The sequence below is a fragment of the Neopelma chrysocephalum genome, unplaced genomic scaffold (genome assembly GCF_003984885.1).
Source record: "Neopelma chrysocephalum unplaced genomic scaffold, ASM398488v2 Primary Assembly neopelma1_62, whole genome shotgun sequence".
Taxonomy (NCBI): domain Eukaryota; kingdom Metazoa; phylum Chordata; class Aves; order Passeriformes; family Pipridae; genus Neopelma; species Neopelma chrysocephalum.
In genome coordinates, this window is record NW_020897719.1 from 3791032 (window position 1) to 3813520 (window position 22489).

The following is a 22489-nucleotide window of genomic DNA, read 5'->3' on the forward strand; positions in this document are numbered from 1 at the left end:
ACCAAATACTGCAAAATTAACAGAGAAAGATTGCCTTGTCAGGGGCAAGGGCTTGATCTGAGCGAGCCGTGGGTCTGGGCTCTGTGCCCTGACTTGTGTGCTCTTTGTCAGGGACCGTTCAATATAAAATTTACAGTACACACAGGCAGCCTGCTGTCACACCTGATGCCTCCTTCCCTGCTGCCCCAACCAAGAGCAAGAGGTCTCTACCACAAACTCCTACAGATTAACTAAATTCACCTAAGTTATTTCTTAGTACTTCGGTCAACCCGGGCGGGGAGGGGCATATGTCCCCTCCTGCCAGGCAGGATGACCGCAGGCGCTGCGCCGGCGATGCCCGTGTCCCGCAGGCTCTGGGACGGCAGATGAAGAGGGCGACAGGAGAGGAGAGGCAGAGGAAAGGCACCAGCAGAAGGGAGGGCTGCGCCCCATCTCCGTTCTAAAGCACCGAGAGGAGCTGGCAGGAGGAGCGGGCACGGGGCGGCGAGGCAGGGGGGGCCCCGCGGCAGGGCCGGGCAGGGCCTCCAGCGCGGTGCCCTCCGCCCGCAGCCCCCGTGCCGGCCCGGGCCGGCGGGGCCCGGAAGGCGCCGCGCTCCCTCCTGGCCGCTGAGTGGCGGCGGAGCGTCACGTGCGCTTGGCCGGGCCGGGCCGGGCTGTGCCGGGCTGGCGGGAGGAGGCGGCGGGTGCGGTGTCCCGGAGTGGCGGTGCGACATGTCCCACCAGACCGGCATACAAGGTACCTGTGCGGCTCTCTCCGCCGCCTCCGCTCCGCGGTGCCCGCTGCTCCTCTTGACAGCCGGCCCCCGTCTCTCCTGTCCCCCGCCAGCCAGGCGGGAGGCGGGCGGAGCGCCTTTCCCCGCGGGTCGGGGCGCGGCGCGGGGGGAGGCGGCCGCGGCGGGCGGTTAACGGGCCGTTCCCGGTGCGGTTTTTCCAACTGCTGCGCCCTTTGTTTGCTGCCATAGGAGCCCGTCCTTTGCGCCGCGGGATGGAGGGGGGAGGGGGCGAGCGAGCGGGGGGAACTGCTGCTGGTTTCGGCCCCCGCGGCCGCCGCCCCTCGGGGTCGAGCCCAAAGCTCCGTCCCCAGTCGGGCGAAGCCCGCAGGGTTTATCCGCAGGGCGAACTGCCCCTGTCCTCCCCCTCGGAAAGTGTTCCCTGTAGAGCCCCGTGAATGGCGGGGAGGGCCACCCTAGGCTCAGGTAACTTCCCCCGGTGCAGGTTTTCCTGCTGCGGCGGGGTGTGCGCCGAGCCAGGGGCTGCCGCCTGCTCGGGGTCGCCGCCGCGGGTTTGGGATGGGTTGGACGGCAAGGGAAATGCCGGGGATCACTGACGGGTCCCTCCTGGAGCCCCGAGGAGAAGCAGGAACCCTGGAGCAGGAGAGTCCACTAAAAAGCCCATCTCTGGAGGCCACCAAGGAGAAAAGTGCGTGGGAACGTTTTCTCCCCGTGTTTACTTGCTCTTCTCCAAGGCCTGGAGAAGACGACAGCGTATTGTTTCACAGTATTAGCAGGTCCCCCGAATCACAGAATTGCTAAGCAGGGATTATACTGCAGGATTATGGAGGGATCGGGTTTTACTGTCTCGATTTCTGCAATCTGTGTGTTCAGTGACTAGTACCATGTACTTTGCCTGCTCTCCCATATTTATTGTTGAAGGTGACTTTTGTCCCAGCCACGACAGCTCTTAGTTGTTCTTCTATGCCCTTTTTTGTCCATTGGCTGTATGTAGTTTGCACCCTTTTGCTTCTCTTCTTTTCCTTCCTCTGCATGCCAATCTTTGGTCTTTTTTGCAGCTTCTTGTTTTAAATTTTTCAACCCTTCTCAGGCTAGAGGTGCAGCTGGAATAGCTTTTTTTTCCAGTCCGGAGAAAAGTGTTAGGGGCTCTTCATTCTCTCTTCTGCTGCTCCCCTTCATGTCTTTGAGAATCATTTGTCTTCTGAGGAGAGTTGTAGAGAACTCTGCAGCTTTCCTGCATGGATCCTGCCTCAGCAGGCACTAATCAGGAGTCCTGTTTGCAGCAAAGCATCAGCTTCTGCCATTTGGAAGAGGAATAGCTCTATTTGTGCCATTGCTGGCTTTAGCTACAAACAGGCTACTGTCACTCATAAACAATTACAAGATTTGGCAGCATGGGCTGCTCTTTTCTGGAAACAGAAATGAAGTCATGGGCACAGTGATATGTACCAGACAGTTGCTAAAAGGACTGGACTTTCAAACAGGCCAGTGCAGATAAATAGTGTAGGAAGTTGCAGAATGCATTAAGCTGTGGGAAAATACAACAGAATATGTTCACAATCTTCTAAATAATTTTAAAATAACATTCCCTGTAAATTATTTGTGAAATAAATCCAAAATTTGATTCTGTATGCCTCTGCTATGCAAAAAGTTTAAGTAGAAAATAATATTCTGTTATGAATTTAAAAACCTTTATGAGGAAAAACTCATAGATAATTTGACAGTAAAATGGTTTCAGAGGTGTCTCAAAATCTTTTTTTGAGGAGCTGTCACAGTTCTGAAATTGGTGTAGGGACTGCTGTATTTTGGTCTTGTTTTGGTGTGCAGAGTTGAAATGAGAGAATAAGGAACAAAAAGGTAATAGACAAGAAGAGGACAAAAAAAGTCCCGGGGGAACCAAAAGGTCTGGAAAGTGGTACAATGTTTTTTTGCTCAATGGAATGGTGAGGACCAGCAGAGATGATTAGAAAAGCTGGCAGCAAATTACTGGGAGGGTCTGCACTGGTTTGTGGGAAGATACTAGCTGGGATGAAACTGGGGTTGAACTGGTAACCCGATGCAGTTCAGTTTGCTTAACATCATATTTCCCTCCCATGCCATTTTGGACTCTCAGAATGGGCCTGGCATTGTTTGGATGGACATAAATATAAAATCTCTTGAGTATGGGCAGTAATGTTGCTGGATACCACCTGTTCAACCTGACTATAAATAATCCGTTTTATTTGTTTCCTGGTTTGATGTTTGTTTTGCTGGTACAATGGTCTATGCTGTGAGATTACTTAGAGGACCATCTTGCAATAAATGTTCTTCATCCTGCCCATGGTATAATTAAACTGATTTGCACTCGGATTATATAGCAGAGCAGTTGAGATAAGAATGATCTTCACGCAACTCAAGCACAGTTCTTCTCTGTGCTTAGGAAAGCGAGTCTGTTATGTTTATGGTGTTTTGTCTATGTGATTTACAGACATTAAAAAATATTTTAGTTACTTCTTTGTAAATTCATTATAAACCTATCCCGTTGCAATAGGTTGGAGCTTGAACAACGTCATCAAACACACAGGGAAATAAGGTGGTATGAAAGATGAGCAATGAGTGGAAGCTTTCACTGGTACTCTTCAGAAAGGTGTCCTCAGGAAAGATCATCACTTTTGCCAGACAAACTAACATTTTCCTGGCAGGCATAAAGTTTCTGTCTGAAAGTTTGTACTAAGCCTCCAGACTTCATGAAGCTATCGTAATTTGAGAGGCATCATATTTTTATTGTGTTGCTGTGTTAACTCTGAAACCTGAGATTGATGATATGTCACCTTTAATTTTCACAATGTTGAAAATCATATGGTATGCTAGAAAGCAGAGCTGTTTCGTAATGTTGCCTTTCATCTTTCTGTGGCATGCTGATGGCTGGAGCAGTATGCAGAATAGGAGGAGCATCACTCCTGTGTTCCTTTTTCAGTCCAACTTTCTAGCAAAGGACCAGTTGTACGTTTTTCCAGTGTTGTTCTTACCCTCATGAATGTTCTTTGTCCAAGGGAAGTGAAATGTGTTAATTTGATTACTTTTATTTTCTCTTTTTCAGCTAGTGGAAGTGTTAAAGAGATCTTTGTTGGTGCAAGAAATGGACAATATAGGCTTTTAAAAATAGTCATTGATAATGGTTAGTAAAATTTTAATCTTTTTTCCCTGATTATTTTAGATATTTTCCTAGTTGTTTTAATGACCTACATGTACAATTGTTTTAAAAACAAAACTTTGCCAAACTTAATGTTACTAAGGTCTTTCCTATACAGAAGTTAAAATTTAAGTTTTAGTGATGCTAAGCTTTTCCCTACAATGCTACTGTGTTTTTGCATTTGAATTTTTCTCCCAAATGTCATATTTTACCAGTAACTGCTTGGATCCATTTATCATTTGGATAATATAAATGGGCTTACTTTTATCTCTTAGTAAAGAAAGAGTAGAGGGAAAGAAAATTTCTACACCTGTGTGGTGTTTTGGCACCACTCTGGTTACTTCCATGAGACAGAAAGCTAGTCTTACACAATAGCTAGTCACCTTAGATGTGCTGTAAATTTTATCTGCCTTTTATGCTGGGATCAGCTGCATGTAGAAAGTCCTATTAAAGCAGATATTTAAGTAGTAATCTGACTACATGGAAAATATCTTTAAAAATCTGTAACTTTACATACATTTTCAAAATTAAAACTCACATTTTATAAATAGAAAATTACTTAATTTCTGTCAGAACTTGAGTTTGATCTTTGAATTTCTTGGCAGGGGATCAAGGCTGCAAACATTGAAAGATGGAATATATAATTACTTTTTTCTTTAATAGAAATGCAGATTGGTCGTATAAGACGTTTCATGGTTTAGTCCATCTTTTCAAGTGTGTAATTTGTCTACTTTGAAGATTTTTGTTCTTGACTTCATTTACAGTACACTGAAATACCTGTTAGCTGGAGAAAGGTACATGTATGTATATACATATACATACTTTTATTGTTAGGCAAATAACCTACTGTTACCTTCTTTAGGTTTGCTTTACTTAGGAAATCTTCTGACATTTTAATATAGCTTTCCTTAAGGAAGTGGCAGTAGTAATATTATAGGCAGGACTCAGGGGTAAAGTCTCAGTAGCATAAGGTAGTAAATGTTGACATACCATTGAAATTTTCTTCCCCATTAAGCAAGGAAAAACTATATGCTTTTGTGTATATGCGACTTTATAATATGAAATGAAGCCTAGAAATAAGATACAAATGGAAAACTTTCCCTATTTTTTCATTTCTGTGTGTATGTATACATGTACATATATTTTTATATATATATCAATTTCATCTCTATATAGAAGCAAAATCTAGTCTTTGATACTATTTTCTGCAGTTCAAAAAGAAACCTGTAAAACTCCCAGAATACTGGAAGAAGGACAGTTGCCTCATCTGTCTGTAGGAGCTTTCAGCAACAGATTATATAGTCCTTAGTCCTTGCCCTTAGTCAACAGATAATAGGCAAATAAGAGTTCTGCTAATTGGAGTTAATAAGAGAGGAGGTTTGCTGCAGGGCAGTAGAGTTCCCCTGATTGTGTCTTAAATCCAAGTGGGTATAAATCCACCTAGAGTTCAGAATTGGTAAGTACATTCTGAATACTCTGGTTTAGGTGTACAACTTCAAATACTTCACATCTAATTCAGGGGAAGGCCAAATACCCTTGCCCTGAGCTGTTCATGTTCTATGAGTTACTGTGGAAGTGTCCTTTGTTTGAAATTTTGCTGTAGAGGCATTTTTATACTGTTTCACTTTTGTCTGAAGTTTTAGAAATTAAGTCCCAGACTCTGACCAGATAACTTGTATATTAGCTACTATGACGGTCCTCAAACTGTTGTAGGATCCCATTTAAACAAGGTATTTCTATTTCAGTTGTAGGGGCTAGTACTTATTGGGAAGCTGATAAATGTTTTATAAGACAGTATACTAATACTTTCTTTTGGAAGCTGAGATATGATGCATAAATAAGAGAAAAATCTGTTGCTACAGCTGTTCACATAATTAAATACCATTTGAAGTATTCTACACAGACTTAAGCCAATTATACATGATAAACAACTTCAGTCATTTAAAGACCATAGCTATGAAGCTAGAAAGAGGTTTATCTACTTACATAGTCAAGTTAAAGTGATTAATGCAAGCATATCCATTCCAGAATCTTTTCACTGTATAACTGAGTTATTGACTCCTTACAATGGGTGCAAACACTAATATTTTATAGCATGAGCATCAATAATTATAATTATAAAATTTGAAAGGTTACTCTCATTTCTACTTAGGCATTTCAATTTAAAAATAAACTAACTGGCAGAAGACAGTTCTTATTTTCCTTCTGTGTATGTGCTGCTAAAAAAATTAACATCAATAGTATCACTTCATATCAAAGAACTTGATAACAACCAGCACATTACTTTTCAACTGTTTGTATTTTGGTTAAAGTGAGTTAGAGTTTGAATATACACAGCTTTTATAGGAATTCACTTGCTTTCATGTTGACTGTTCTTGACTCCCATTCTTGTGGTCATAATTATGAAAGTGTCCAATTAACTGCTTATTTTAATTGTTAATTTTGAAAAACAATATTAACTGTATTGTTGCTAACCTGTAGCTTTTTATTGGTTGTAGAGCAGCTTGTTGTGGGATCCTCTAGACGGCCAGTTGGATCATGGGAAAAGGATTATGATTGCTTTGTCCTTCCCCTTCTTGAAGACAAGCAACCATGTTATATATTATACAGATTAGATTCTCAGAATGCTCAAGGATATGAATGGATCTTCATTGCATGGTCACCTGATCACTCTCCTGTAAGTAACAGGCATCAGAGGCTTCATGTTGTTGATGATTTTTCAACAGTGCCATTTGATCTGAATCCTATATATGAAGCAAAAGGATTTAAGGAATGAAGCATTCCCCAGCCTTCCCCCTACATTCCCACAAGAAAACTGGAAAAATGTTTCTTGAAGCTGACTGAAGAGCAAATCAGTAGGTCTAGATGAAGTGCAGCTGATCCAATGTATTTTTAGCCTGACTAGAGCACTAAGTACAATTTTTTTGCCCTGTTTGTCTATCTTACTGTCAGTATTTCATAAAAATTCATGAAAGGATATAGGACAGAAATCTTAATGGGTGTTATCATAGAGAGAAGGATTATAGCGTGAGCTCAAGCTGTTTATTCTGTTTGGCTTGCCACAGGATACACTGCTTCTTAATCAGTAGTTCGAGAGCATAGGAGGGAGCTGAGAGGAACTCCTTAGAGTTAAGGTTTTATAGAAGAAACTAAGATACTGTGTGCAGGTTCTGGGAATGTGAGATAAGGGAAGACAGAAAATAAAACTATTCCAATATTCCTACTGCTTTCTCTAGTAGTTAGGAAATAGTAAGACACTGAAAGTTGAAGTGTGTAGAGAAGATTGTGGAAAAGGAAGTATTATGGAGAGGATGTCATGATGGTTAAAGAAGGTGGGAAGATAAGACTGTTGAGAGAGGAATAAGTGACTGTGTTAGACACAATTTGATAGGGAGCAAACATAACTTTTCCACTCTGTAGTTGAACCATCAGTATTTGGAGTCACTATCAAATAAAAAATAATAATGAGTTATTTCCAGTCTGCTCTTTCACTGTCTGTTGTATCCATTAGTACACAGACCAGTGACAAAAGATGTATACAATTGTGGGTTTTCCCATTTAAAATTAGAAAAGATTATGTTGACTTTTTTCCCACTTTAAAAAAAGTTCATACTCTTACTAAAGCTGCAGTTCAGTTTTGCAATTACTGTGATAATAATGCATAGTATCATGACCTGGTGAATTTAACAGCACGTGTGAGTATCATGATCCAGAGCTCTACAAGATTATAGTGCGATTCCAACATTTAAAATACTTGTTCAAGAAAGATACTAGTTAATGGACTTGGTACACCAACACATTAAATTCTCTTTGTACACCAAAGAGCAAAAAAGTACCCAAATCAAACCCCCACTGTTTTATTATATGCTAGGTTCGTCAAAAAATGTTATATGCAGCAACCCGAGCAACACTTAAGAAAGAATTTGGAGGTGGTCACATTAAGGATGAAGTATTTGGAACGGTACAGGTATGTTTTTCTTTTTAAAGTCAGGACATTGACTTTAAATACTAAATATACTAGCTGATGTTACTGGTATGAATTTGGGATGTTTCTGCTCTTCTTTGATTAAGGAAAAAAAGACTTAAAAGCTGTGTGTATTATTACAACGTTCAAGTGTATTTGATCTCATTTGGACAAGTTACTAAGTATAGTTAATATCTTCAGGCTAAGAAGCCCTTGCTTCAAATAGTTAGTTATGAAAACTAAATCTAAACATAATAGGCACATCTCTTAATCTCACTGCATGTATGTGAGTCCTCCAAAAGGTGTAACACTAACTTCCAGGCCAGTTGTATACACAAGCCACTTTAGATATGTGGCTCTGGATGGGCTAGAACAGTGATCTGTAAGCTGTTAGCACCTGAAAACAAATGTTTTTCTCTTAAACTAAGGCTATGAAGTTGTCAGTTCTTTAGGATTTGGCCATAGAATGTACCTCACATGCAAGGCTGCCATCTTAACTTTGGGAAACAGACTTTTAGTAGCTACTGATTTGTTCAATGAAAATACTAATAGTTGACTGTTCAGTTATGGTAAGATGATTGGAAGGTGCATGTATGAAATCTAACAAGTGTCTAAGGGATGTTGCAAAGGCCGCAAGTGCTGTGCATGTAGGGAAATATGGGGCTATTACCTTAGTTTCTGTGAGAAACAAGTTTTACATGGTTGTGATGTCTGCCTGTTTGTCAGGCAGATGTCAGGCAGTTCTGACTTCTTAATCCATTGCCAGTTTTAAAAGAAATACAAGTTAGAATTCTCAGAGATAAAGAATTCCCATAGTTTTCATAAGAACTGAGATTACATAGAAATTCAGATTATAATTACTCAGTTCCTCTTTCAGCAAAGAGTGCATCAGTTATTTTCTGTCTGACCTGTTAATCAGTTCATCTGAAAAAATCTGAACTAAAGCACTGCCACTATTGACACAGGCAGCTGGTGCTGAAGGAATGGAAGGAGTTGGAGGTTTGGGGAACAATAGAGGATATTGTAGTGGGGAAAAGGCTGTGAAAGAGATGGGCTGTTGTGGTGGACATGAGGCTAATAATTCTGCTGCTCACTGAGTAGTTTGTTATATTTAGCATTAACCTGTCATGGAGGCTTCATTATCCTAACAAACATGCAAATAAACCTCTCTGGAGAGGCTGTATTCTAGGGAAGTAGATAACCGAGTTGCTAAGAGGGTTTACTGGTAGAGGTCATGTTATTTTTTTCTTGCTTGTTCAGTCAACTAATCTCTCACCACCACTTGCACCAAACCATTAGCACTTCATGCAATATGTAGAATCTGTGTCTATCCCTACAAGTCTGAGTTTCGATCTCATTTGTAAGAAAGGAGCATTACATTTGTCTTACTGTTATTTCCAAATAGGCCTGGAGCACATAGAGGGTGGCATTGATGCAGCTCACTTTTTCCAAGCTCATTATGTTGCAGCTTATATATCTCTGCATTGTTGGTTTCAGTGCTTTATAAGCTTCTTAATTGTAGCTGGCCTTTAATGTACATCCCTGTAAAAATCACAGCTTCTTCAAAGTATTCAAGTCTCTAAGTTCCTCAGAAATCTCGATCATCACCATCCAGCATGTTACTTTGTCTTCATTTTGTGAAACATAAGGATGGTTTAGTTGCAACCAGGTCCTTAATCCTGGTGGAACCTGGTTATGGTCCCACCTGCTAATTCGCATGTATTAACCTCAATACCTCTGGACTTCTGAAACAAGGCATGATGGAATATTGGCACTGGAAATTGTATTTGGGAAAGTCTGTCTCTTTCAGAAGGGGAAACGCTAAGAAGGAGCTTTCTCTTCTCAGAACTTCAGTATAAAATCACATTCATATGATTGATGAAGTCCTGCCCTTTTCTGAGTGGCCACCTTAATAATAAAAACAAAACAGCATTTGCCTGTGGTATCAACCCCTTTGTAGAGGGACACAACCATCACTGAGTAATAATAAAAGTGATTATCAGAATTAAAGGCTCCTGTGATGTCGCATCTTAAACTATTTGCAGTATCAGGTGCTTACTCCGTGTCCTAAGGTAGCATTTCTGTCTCCCATTTCATAGATAGAAAACTAGCAATAAGCTACCAGTTTGAGCATGTAAGTTTTATAAGAAAATAGTTTTTTAATTATTTATTAGAATTGTGGCAATTCTGTGAGGTTTTGTCCAAGATGGCTGAAGAACTTCATGGACACAGTCTTCATTAATGCTAATTTTTTAATTAGCAAGGTAATTAAGGACTGATTGTGGAAATGCTACCCATGGTAAAACAAGAACAGCCCAGAGGACTCTGTTGTGGATGAGCTGAATTTGAAAATGCACCTACACTTGTATTCTGTTGAAATAAAATGATCATAAATGTATGGAAAATAACTGCTTTTTGTAATGCTGCATAGAAAATCTTTGAAGAAAACTATTTATCTATTATAAAAAAAAATGTTCAATATTGATATTGTGCTTTCAGGATGATGTTTCACTGAATGGATATAAAAAATATTTGATATCACAATCCTCCCCTGCACCCTTGACTGCAGCAGAAGAGGAACTTCGACAAATTAAGATTAACGAGGTACCTAGAACATCTTCAAGCATGGGTGGGAAACAGGGTGCAGAGTTCCAAATGTGTTGTAGGGAAATGTCTTTCTACGGTAAAAAAAAGGCAGAGTGGAAAATGGGAAGTTTTAGGAAGTGTGAGTGGATGAGAATATAAATTTATTTCTCAAGGAGTTGAAACTGCAGGATGATGATGGCTCAAGTTGGAGTGGCATGGTCTTGCTGAGTTTGAAAGGCCTCGTGTCTGAATCAGAGGCTTGGCAGCTGCAGAGCTTAATTGTTGAAGCATTGGCTTTTAATATCACTGGATGTGCTTCCTTGGGAAGGGTGGCAGAGTACTGGCACGGGTTGCCCTGGAAGGTTATGGAATCTCCATCTTGGAGATACTCAAAAGCTGTTTGGACAGAGAACTGGGCATCTGGCTGTAAGTGGCCCTGATTGAGCAGGGTGGTTGGACCAGATAACCTCTGGAGAGGTCTTCCAACCTCAGCCATTCTGTGATTGTCCACATGCATTTCTCATGGTGGCAAAAATTATAGAGAAAACACAAAATAGCAACTATTGCAGCAAATGATTGCCAGGAGTATTTCAGCAACCTTATTCCTAGAGGAGAGATACCTAGCTTCCAGCACCAGTGCACTTATCTTGAAGACTGAGAGGAAGTGAATTCCAATAAAAATAAAATAGAAATCCAATCCAAGTCTTTTTAAGAGACTGATTTGCTTACACTATGAATACTTTTTAGAAAAACCTCTAACAAGTGCCTTTAACCAAATAATTTGACGATTGCCAGCTAGCTAGTGACTGAAAAGTTTCAGAGGATTCTTTTCCTCACATTTTTCCTTCACTTGATCACTGTTTGTGTTCAGATGCATATTAAAATAGGTCATGTGCTGACCTTGTTTATTTTTGAAACTTGTATTTTACAGCTGTGGTACATGTATTCGAAGTATGATTTATTTCTGCAGCTGGATACCGGGAAACCATCATGTTAAATTCAGCTGTGTATCTTCTGTTTTCACTCTACTGTGCTTTTGCTGAAGCTTTGTTGTTTATTGACTTTTTTTCCAGTAGTGTCTTTTGTTATTTTTCATTTCTGGTTTTAATTAATTCAATGTAGAAATGCATTCACCATCATCAAACACTGCATTTTACTTGATCAGCTTTTAAAAAATAAAATTAATGAATGTAAAACTTCTGTGGGATCGGTGATCACCTCTGGTATTAGTATTATCTCTTATGCACTACATACAATGTGGCTAACAGCTGATTCATGCAGACTAAAACTTCATGTGTTATTATGAAACTTTAGCAGCAATAGCTGTGCTTTTCAGAGATGCATAAACTGATAAACACATAAAGATTGCTGCCATTTTGGCTTTGTTTGAAACATCTCACAGTACATTAATTTACATTATTTTTCTCTTTATTGTTTCCACCATTACAAAGCCTGTAATTGGACTTTAGAAAACTAAAAGGTTTCTGATTTTAAAAAGTTTTCCATATGTATATTCTTTCATAATTACCCTAAGAAATATTTTACTGGGTCGGATCAACGGATCACCTAGTCTGTTGTCAAGTCCTTGAGTGAACAACGGCAGAAATCTAGGAAGCATGTAAGAGCAGGGCAATAAGGCCATGATAATTACCTTGAATACTCTTTTTTGCCTCAACATTTGCAGGGAGGGATCTTCCTGCACAAAAGATGACGTGTTACTATATAATTGTTCTTAATGGGTTTTTCATCCATCATCTAGACTTCTCATTTCTTGAAATCCACATTTTGTTGGCTGTAGATCCTGTGGCAGCATATTCTACAGCTTGACAGAGTACTATGTAAATAAAGAACCATTGATTGCTATCTACTAATTTATTCTGTTAACCCTACAGATTGTGTGGGGAAGGCAAAGAAAAGTCTTTAAGTCAATCCTCAGTTTCCTCCTCCCCTTAGATAAAGCCAGCTGTATCCCAGAAAGCCAACTGTATCCTGTGCTGCACCAAAAGTAGTGTGATCAGCAGGTCAAGGGAGGTGATCGTCCTCCACTACTCTGCTCTGGGGAGATCCCACCTGGAACACTGCATCCAGCTCTGGGGTCCTCAGCACAGTAAAGGCGTGAACCTGTTGGAGTGGGGCACAAAAATGATTAGAGGGCTGGAACACCTCTCCTGTGACAAAAGGCTGAGAGAGTTGTGGTCGTTCAGCCTGCAGAAGAGAAGGCTCCAAGGAAATCTTACTGAGCACTTAAAGGGGGCTTATAAAAAAGGGCACAGATTTTTTTAGCAGGGCCTGTTGCGATTGAACAAGGGCTAGTGCTTTTAAACTAAAAGAGGGTAGGTTCAGATTAGATATAAGCAAGAATTTTTTTACAATGAGTGTGGTGAGGCACTAGCTCAGGTTGTCCAGAGAGGTGGTAGATGCCCCATCCTTGGAAATATTCAAGGTCAGACTAGAGAGGGCTCAGAGCAATCTGGTTTGTTTGAAGATGTTGCTTCTCACTGCTGGGGTGTTGGACTAGATTACCTTTAAAGGTCCCTTCAACCCAAACTGTCCTATGATTCTATATCCATGGACCTCTGTCGTATTCCTTATCATTTATCTCTTCCAGGCTGAAGAGTCCTAATCTAGGTAGTTCCTCCTCCTCAACAAGGCACTCCATACTTATGATCCTTTTGCTTTTCTCTGCAGTTTTTCCAGTTCTGCTATATAATTTATGAGATGGAGGGATGGGGAAGCCAGAACTGCATGTGGTATTCAAGATGCAGGCATGTTACTGATATCTGCAGTGCGTAATGATGTGTTCTGTTCTTTTTTTCTAACAATTCGTAACATTTCATTTGTGGGTTGTGAGTGTTCGGGATTGTTTTTTGTTTTGCTTGGGGTTATTTTCAGAGATATTCAGAATGACCTGCAAGGTCTGGCTCCTGAATGGTAGTAGCTAGCTCAACGCCATTACCATAGAGGTAGAAGAGAGGTTTTTTTTCCTCCTGCGTACATTACTTTATATTTATTCACAGGAAATTTCATCTGGCATTTTATCCACCACTCAGCAGCCATCACTAACTAAATCTTACGGTGTGAATTTAAATATACATAATCGACTTAGGCGGTTTTGTTTTGCTTTAAAGGTCTGAAATATGTTGCAGTATGGACAAGTAGGTTTTGTTTGTTTTCTTGTATCTGGAGTTATATTGGGTTACTCTCTTCCCCTGCCTATCTCTCACACTTCACAGTTCATTTTTAAGTTTGAAGTATTTTTTTTTTGTACTTGTGTTTTAATGTGGTTTCTATAGTATGGTATTTTATTACAGTTTATTATTTTTGTGATGACAATTTTACGTTTACTGATCAGGGTTTTATGCAGATATATTTTGCAAATATTTTTTTCTATAACCTTCTTCATAAATTTATCAATCTTTATACAAAAGTAAGCTCTCCACCTGCTTTCTTTTCTCTTTCCTTGTTGCTGACAAGTTGTTCTTCAAAATCTGGAGTATAATCTAGTGTTGCCACAAGTACCTTTGTTTTTTATTTTTCTTATCAGTTTGTTTCATATTTCATGAGCATCTCTTTTTAATTAAAGCTGAATAAGTTGATAGATCTAGTTGATAGATCTAAGACCCACACTTTCTATTTGGTACACTTTTCTGACTTTAGCTCCTTTATAAGCAATGTTTAATGTATTTGTGAAATTATAAAAGAAAGTTAATATATTCAAAAGCTAGTACTTAGACAATAAATTAAGACTGGAGAAAATTGGAGGCCAGAGCTCATTTTAAGAGAAACTACATGAATATTAAAATAAACATAAATTCTTGAAAAATGGCTTTAAAATAACTGTCCTTTTCTCTCAAATAATTTGTGACTAATGTAACTGGATTATGAATAATTGTTTAGCTTGTGCTGAATTTTTCTTTGTGTTAGACCTTCTAGAAGGTCTAATCCTTAAGAAATTAAGATTTTGTTTGTTTATTTTGTTTGCTTTGGTTTTGGTATAGGCTTTTTGGGGGAGTGTGTTGAAGCAGGAGGGGGAATAGTTGTTCTTTTCTTTCAAGAAGATCAGTTTGTCTCATAAAGTATAATTTCTCTGTTCCTCCAAAAATTTTGACTCCCTAGAAATCAAATCTATGTTTTGCTCTAAAATTCTTCACTATACAACAAAGTTTATAAACAATATTGTCAGTTCAAAAGTATAAAACAGCATATGAAAATCAAGATTTTTCCTCCTGCATTATTGTATCTTTATACCAGAATTTAACTTAGGGCTTCTTCACTGACACGTGAACCAGTTTTCCCTCTGATGATTTTGTTGCTCTGCTAAGCAGAGCCATTTCAGAGATATGAAACTTCTCAGGTTAGCAAACAAATGTGACCTGTAAATTAAAAAATGCAAATCTCTTGTATATGGGGATGATTTTTTTGGGGTGGTTTACTCTTGGAATAGCTACTGCTAACTCTGTGTGTAACCATATGCAATGCATTGCCAGTCATTGTATGAAACCAAACAAATGCTTGCAAAGCTTTCTATTAACATCACAATTGACTTGCATTCCAGGTACAGGCAGACGTTGGTGTAGACACCAAGCATCAAACATTGCAAGGAGTAGCATTCCCTATTGCTAAAGACGCTATTCAGGCTTTGGAGAAATTGAAAAATAAGAAACTCAATTATGTACAGCTGGCAAGTATAAAATATTTTAACTATTTTTTAATAATGAGTATAAAATAAATTACCTGCACGCTAAACATGTGTTGCTGTAGTACACTGATAAATTACTCTTATTAGATTAAATAAAATTTTTTTCATCCTGTTATGTTCTCTGGTTTGCTTTCTGCCTATTAACTGTATTCATGTTTGCTTTGTTAACAGCAAATTGATATGAAAAATGAAACTATTATTTTGGCCAACACACTTGATACTGAACTTAAGGACTTGCCAAAAAGAGTTCCAAAGGATGCTGCGCGTTACCACTTTTTCCTGTATAAGCACACACATGAAGGAGACTATTTGGAATCCATAAGTATGAGAAAATTTCTAATATGAAACATCATTGGCTTGTTTCAAATACTTTAGGAATTTTGAGGCAGAGAGAAAGATGTGTCATAGAAGTAATCTGTCAGCATGGTCATAAATTTCAGAGTCATTTGGTTGTGAAAGTGTCTTGTGAAGGAGAGTCCTTATGTTTGGAAAGTAATGAGCTATCCCTTTTGATTATGAACACCCATAAATGTCAAAACATAGATACTGGCCATTCTCTTATCCCCCGTTTGAAATGAAACACTTGCTGAAGCAAAAAAGATCCAGAATGGTGTTACATTTTTCCCTTTCAGACTGGATAGCTGATTTCCAATGCCTCTCTGCTGTAAATGATTTTATGATAAAGCTTTGATGGAGTGTAGTTATGGTTTGATTTGTGGTTTGTTTGGTTTTTTTCCCTGCAGTTTTCATCTACTCTATGCCAGGATATACCTGTAGTATACGAGAACGAATGCTCTACTCTAGTTGCAAAAGTCCACTGTTAGAAATTGTAGAAACACAGTTGTGGATGCAGATAATTAGAAAGGTAAGTGCATTGGGGTGTATAGGCATTTTCTCCATCCCTCTCTTCACTTCTTCATGTAAAACTGTAATTTGTCTCTGTCACCACCTTCTCTAAAACAATGAAAGCGTTCTGTAACTATTAAAGTTTATCCTGAACAGGAAATAATTGTTGATGAAGCTCCAGATACAAATTTAAGTCCTGGAAGCTTTTCTCTGTTTCATAATTTCTGCACTTTCAGATCTTTAACAAATACATCCTTGTGCATCAAGGAAGTGTTTGAGTGTACTTTGAAGAACTAACATGATTTCTTACTCAAAGCCGAGTCATATTTTGGAGCACAACATATTGCTGTTGTTGAAAACTAAATTCCCTTAAAGCCAAGGTTATGTAAGGATTTTCAAAATAATTTCAAGCTGCAGTTCTGGAAATTAGAACTGCTATTTTAGGAGTCCTTGATGAGGCAAACAAGGATTTTCAAGTAAGCTGATCTTTTCACACTGTATGGATTGTACTGCTATGCAAAAAGTTGCTTCTCACCTCCAGAGCAGAGACCATAGAAATGGTCCAGTTGTGACCTACAGTTACTTTCTTAACATTTGTGTGAGAGCTTGGTTTCTGTGGAGATGATGTTTATCTAAAAAATAGCAGAGTTAATATTAACCATTTTTACTGAGATTACATCAATTATGTAGATTATTGCTATGTGGTTTTATATTTAATTATTTCTCAGAAATTTTCTTTCTACAACAAAATAAATGCACCATGTGACTCTTGAAAATTCCTGTAGACAGAAATTTCTGAGGCATGTACTTGTAACAGCAAAACTGTGGCTGGCAAGTCTGTCAAGTGTTATAGTTGGCAGGGCATGAAGTGCTGAATGTTCAGCAGACTAGGGCCAAAGCATTTCTCTGAATTTTAAATTCCTGCATTTCAAAACAGTGGGGTTTGGCTTGGGAACACTATTTTCTTTCTATTCGGGTTTATATGTCTAGATTTTGAAAATTAAAACACCCACCCCTCCATTTGGTTCATTAAACTTATTTTAGCTTTTCCCTGCCTTGAATACTTGCTGAGTGGCAGTAGCCAGCTAATAATATAAGCTTGTTTATACTCCTCCTCCTCTTTCTCAAGAGACAACAATATGTATGCACATTGCTCTTACAATTAGTGTTTAAAGCATGTTATGGTGAAAAATTTTAATTCTTAAAATGTGTAAATACTTAAAACAAGTAAACAAGCACTAGTTTTACATGGAATGTGTTCTCCTAGTTAGTGTTAACAGGTGCACTGTGCTAAAGCTTGAGACAAAAACAGTTTCTTGGCAGATGTACTGTGTAGTTGTGCTTATATTTCAGGAAGATAATTAAGTCACACTTAATACTGGTAAGAATCAAGGGGATTCTCAGAAAAACTATCCAGGATTTCTCAGGGCATTTGGCACAAGTTGGAGAACTTTCCATGCTATGACTTTGAACATTATTGCACATATGGTTTTAATATAGTATTTAGTTTCAGCAAAATTTCAAAATATTTTTTAAGTTTGACTTTAATATGAATATGATAAATGTTGTTTTTTTTCCTGCCAGATTGAAATAGATAATGGTGATGAGTTAACTGCTGACTTTCTTTATGAAGAGGTTCATCCAAAACAACATGCTTACAAACAGAGTTTTGCTAAACCAAAAGGTCCTGCGGGGAAGAGGGGAATACGAAGACTGATCAGAGGTCCAGCAGAGACTGAAACACCTAGTGATTAGAAACTGTTGTTTATATTTGTTAAACTATTACAGTAGGAAACTAATTTCTGGCTTTTGGTAATGAACTGAAATCATTCCATTCATAGATTCTAGTGGGGAAAAAGGCTCTTTTTACTCTTCTCTTTTCTGACCTCAACACTTTTTTATATTGTTACATGATTATATTTGTTGACCATGTTTTATGACATGTAGAAAAGCTAATTATTTTAAAGCTAGAAAAGTAAAACTAAGCTAGTACCCCTTTATTTTAATTTAGAATCCATTATTTAATAGCTGTACATGTGATCATAAACTTTACAGACATAAGACTATGAAATGCATGTATTCTGTGGGCAAGTTGCAGCTGTATTCTTATGCATAGCCTATTGAAACATGTAAGACTTTCCATGTGAGAAGAGATGAAGATGACATAGCATTGTCCCAATTAAATCTTTATTTTTCCTTGTAGCACTTATGGACAATAGTACAGTAGAAGGTTTTCCTCTGATTTTGACAGGATGCATTGTTGGGTGTTTTTGTTGTTTTTTTTGTTTTTGTTCCTTTTGGTTTTTTCTTGTAATGGAAAAGATAAAAATCTTTTATTGTAAATTAATGTAAGTATTCAGGAATAGCTGGATATTTTCCTACGCAAAAGCTTGGTCATCTCAAATTGATAACTAATTTCATGGAATTGTCTTTTAAGGAAATCTGACATAAAAACCACTATCTTTTCCAGTCTTATGTATCACTCCGAAGCCTTACATATTAGGTACTGAATGACCAAGTAAAAGGTGATTAAAAGTGCATGACTTAGTATACTCAGTAGATTATGAAGGTGCTTTCAAAGCAATATGCCTAAAGTATCTAATTATCTGTGCACTCAGATCTAAAAATGTGTAAATTCAGTAAAAATTGAAATAGACTCGCTTCATAATGGTGAGTTATCATTGAGATCTTACTGTGTTTGCAGTATCAACTGAAAATGACTTTTTCCAAGTGTTTGAACTTTATTAGTAACTGAAATCCAGCTAGGTCTTGAATAACTGCTGGCAGCAAGCACCTGGTTAGGATTTTGTCTGGTTTTTTCCCTCCCTGCTTCCCTTCTCCAAAATACTAAAATCAGCTAGAATAGTCTAAACTTGATTGAACTGTAAGTAATGTGTTTAATAGGAAGAGGAAAAATAGATTATTTTAATAAGTGGACTAAGGGAGAATTAGATGTGGAAATCAAGTATTGGATGACCTTAAATATTTAAAATTGTGTGATGAGGCAAATACTAGTGATAGATTATATTCTCCAGTGAGGACTTGCATTTTAGTGTCTTGTATGTGAGCTCTGTGGTTTTTGAGTTTTGTCAGTTTGAGGTTTTTTAAAGCTACATGGGAGTTGCCAGTCTTGGTTCACTGCTTATTATCATAGCTGCTGGATATACTCGTTATAGAGCTGAATCATGTGTTTAGCTGGTGGAAGTCAGTTTTTAACCTAGGTTTTTTAGGGAAATAATTCTTTGACACTACTAGTTCCTGATAAAATTTGTTTCATCTATTATTTTGTTTGGAGATACTAGCTTGTTATTGACATCTGAGATTGCACTATATAATGTAAAGATTGCAATAGTTGGTTTTACTGTGGTTTTTTTATATGCAGTAGAAATTTGACATTTCAGCTTTTTTCATTAGTCTTACACACTACATCAGTCCAATTCAACAGATCCTCAGCTAATCTCCTGCTTGCCCTTAGCCACTGTGTTCTTTTCCTGCCTCTTGCCTTCTCCCTCTAGGGTAAGGACCTGGTCTTTGAAGTGTTTCTGCTATGTACTACACGTCAGGGAAGTGTAATTGTTTTTTAAATACGGTTACTGTGTGCAGCTCATTGTACACTGTAATTAAATGTATTTTTAGTTGAACTCCTGAATCTTTGCAGCACACCTAATTCACTTTGGGTTTTTTTGTTTGGTTTAGTTTTAAGGAAAACCTTTGATTGAAGCAGTTAAAAATTACTGCTAGAGAGTTTTTTGTTAGAATTTAGTATTCCTGCCCATGTGCCAGCCATAGCAAGAGTGCACCTTTATGCTTTCTTTAGCCAGTAAAGAAGTTCAACTTTTTAAAACTAAATGTTTTAAATAATGATCAGTTTGACACTATACAGTGCATGTTGTGAGGGGGGGTTTGTTTGGGTTTCTTTTCCTAATCCTGCCCTAGGTAGATGAGAATAGAAGGTGGAAAACTTAATCTAGAGGATGATGAGAGCTGGTTAAGTGATTATGCAATGGCCTTTATGGTGAACTGCTTTAGAGTTCAGCCCAAACCAGACATTCTAAGTTATTTTACTTGAAAATATTCTGTGGGGGTGTACAAACCCCTAACCAACCAGCAGAGTCATGTCCTGAGCATGTTTCCACTTCACCTTTCCCCAAAAAGAGAATTGTATGAAGTCTTGCACTGCCGGCTGCCTCTCCAGGCCTGTTTTCCTGACAGAGCAATAAGAAGTATCTGATCTTTTCCTAAAATCTATCAACTTTACTCCTGCATAGTTGCCTCCATTACTTTTAATGAATGTTCAGAGCCAGCATAAAATGTGGGCATTAATCAGTGTTATTCCTTTAAGTGTCCATTCAAATTGTTGTTGGCCTTCAGAAAGCCCAAAAGCAATGCAGCTGCTTGCAGTTAACTCACAAGCTATTAAACAGTTAATTAATACAACAGGTAATTATTTTTTAAATGTTTATGTCGCAAGGTCATGAGATTTTGATCTTTTAAAACACTCCTATCAAAGGTTAAACTAATCAAGGTCATAATTGCTCTACTGCTCAGATAAACAGATTGATAAAGGAAACTCTTGATTTACAGTGTCTGTGTATTCAGTGAGAACCACCTTCAGATGCTAAAATGAACTAAGTTTACCTTATCTGTTTTGTAATTTGCTTTATAAATAAAGATTGATGCTTTAGTTTGGTGTTGTCTGAATCATTTCATGGTGTCTTTAACAAAGCTCTATATTCTAACATCAGAATGTGCAAAAGGCAGTTCCTATGGGACTAGAAAGTGATTGCAAGGTATAAAAAAGGAGGTGAGCAGAAAGAGAATTCCTGCTATTGGAGAAAAATCACCAAGTCAGAAACAGCTACTTTCCTGTTGCCTTATGGAAGCAGCACAGAGGGCTCCACAGCAGTATTCAAGTGTGTTCATCACTTGAGGTTTTCGTGCTTTCAGTAATAAGCCCCTTCAAAAAGTTCTTCTGTCTTTTTAAAATGCTGAAGTAGTTAAGCGGTGATTTAACAGTTCTATCTCTTGTTACTTGCTCAGCATAAGCTACTATAATGAAACTGCTCAAATTATGTTATTCCATTAATTTTTGTCTAAACTGAAAATAATTTGAAGACCTCCTATTGTCCTGAAAGTTCAAGCTGAAAAGAACATCTAGTGGTTTGGCTTTCAACTATCCTGCCAACACATCCCCATGGAGAAATCTGTGATACAGCAATTTTGCAATTGAAAGAAGGACATTTGAAGAAGTGCTGAACTAGGATTTCAGAGATAATTTTAATGCAAAATGCTATATAGAACCAGAGCTGTAAGAGGAGCAGGTACAAGCCAAGATGAAGGAAGAGGCTAGGCCTCCATGTGACCAGGAGAAACAGAAGCAGCTTTATTTGCCTTTTGGTCAGTGGGTGGTAAATAAACTCCCAGCTGGCCCACCCAGCGCTTCCATCAACACTGCCTCCGTACAATCCTAAACATCCACTGGTCAGATTATGTGACTAATACATCTGTTCTAGAACAAGCAGCAACCACAAGTATCGAGGCCATGTTGCTGAGAACACAGCTGCGCTGGGCAGGGCACATCTCAAGGACGAAGGATCACTGCCTCCCTAGGATTTTGCTTTATGGTAACTTGCCACTGGCTGCCGCATGAGAGGAGCCCCGAAGAGAAGATACAAGGACTCCCTGAAACAACATCTCAGCCTTGGCCATATTGATCATCATCACTGGTCTACTCTGGCCTCCAATCGGGAGGCCTGGAGACACACCATCTATAACACTACTGATGCTTTTGAGAACGCACACAGGATCACTCTCGAGGAGAAAAGACAACGCAGAAAGATTCGTGCCTTGCAGAATGTACCACCTAAGGAGTCTTTCTGCTGTGCCTTTTGCAACCGGACATGCCTGTCTCATATTGGCCTCTTTAGCCACCAGCATGCTTGTAACAAACGTGGGTAGAGCCCTTCCCAAATCTTCGTTCGTGAAGCCTAGCCATGATGATGATGATGAATATGAAGCACTATGTCTGGTAAAAGGTGTGTTGGCTCAAAAGGCAACTGGACAAACTGATCAAAGAAAATTTAATAGTCTTCACTAACAAAGACCTCGCTTCCTTTTCAGAGTTGCTGAGCTGCAAATTGTATAAAGCCATCATATTCCAATGCAATATCTCTACATACGTATCCTGTCCTTGCTTTTGTTCCTCAGCAGCCACTAATGGCTCATGTTCTGGCCCCAGGGCTGCACAGACAACTCTGGTCTGGCTCACAACAGCCATTCTGTTACCTTTTGCTCTAAGGGGAAAACTGTTGCCCTTCCTACCAGGTTCTATTTAAAAAAGGCAACTTTCTTTGGATCCTTAGCATTTGCTTTCATCTTGCTGTTGTTTTCTAAAGTCTTACCTGGAATTCCAGTAAATCAGTCTTGCTTTTTTTCATTCCTTCTAGAGGTGGCCAACTCATTTTATGTTACTGTTCTCCAGATCCTTAACG

The 22489-nt window shown here is 38.7% G+C and overlaps 1 protein-coding gene across 4 annotated transcripts; it reads left to right on the top strand.

Annotated features, from left to right (window-relative positions):
• The first annotated feature begins 647 nt into the window (after nt 1-647).
• On the top strand, nt 648-20682 carry TWF1 (twinfilin actin binding protein 1). 4 transcript variants are annotated; one of them, XM_027682289.1, is made up of 9 exons: nt 648-736; nt 3811-3888; nt 6402-6580; nt 7775-7870; nt 10367-10471; nt 15009-15134; nt 15324-15474; nt 15896-16017; nt 17583-20682. In XM_027682289.1, exons 1-9 carry the CDS (start codon nt 712-714, stop codon nt 17751-17753), a joined length of 1053 nt encoding a protein of 350 aa, XP_027538090.1. In that variant the 5' UTR covers nt 648-711; the 3' UTR covers nt 17754-20682. The 4 variants fall into 4 exon arrangements, with proteins under 4 accessions (XP_027538090.1, XP_027538092.1, XP_027538091.1 ...); XM_027682291.1 differs by having other exon boundaries at nt 720-736; nt 6407-6580; XM_027682290.1 differs by lacking the exon at nt 648-736 and adding an exon at nt 1046-1196 and having other exon boundaries at nt 20341-20682.
• The last annotated feature ends 1807 nt before the right edge of the window (nt 20683-22489 follow it).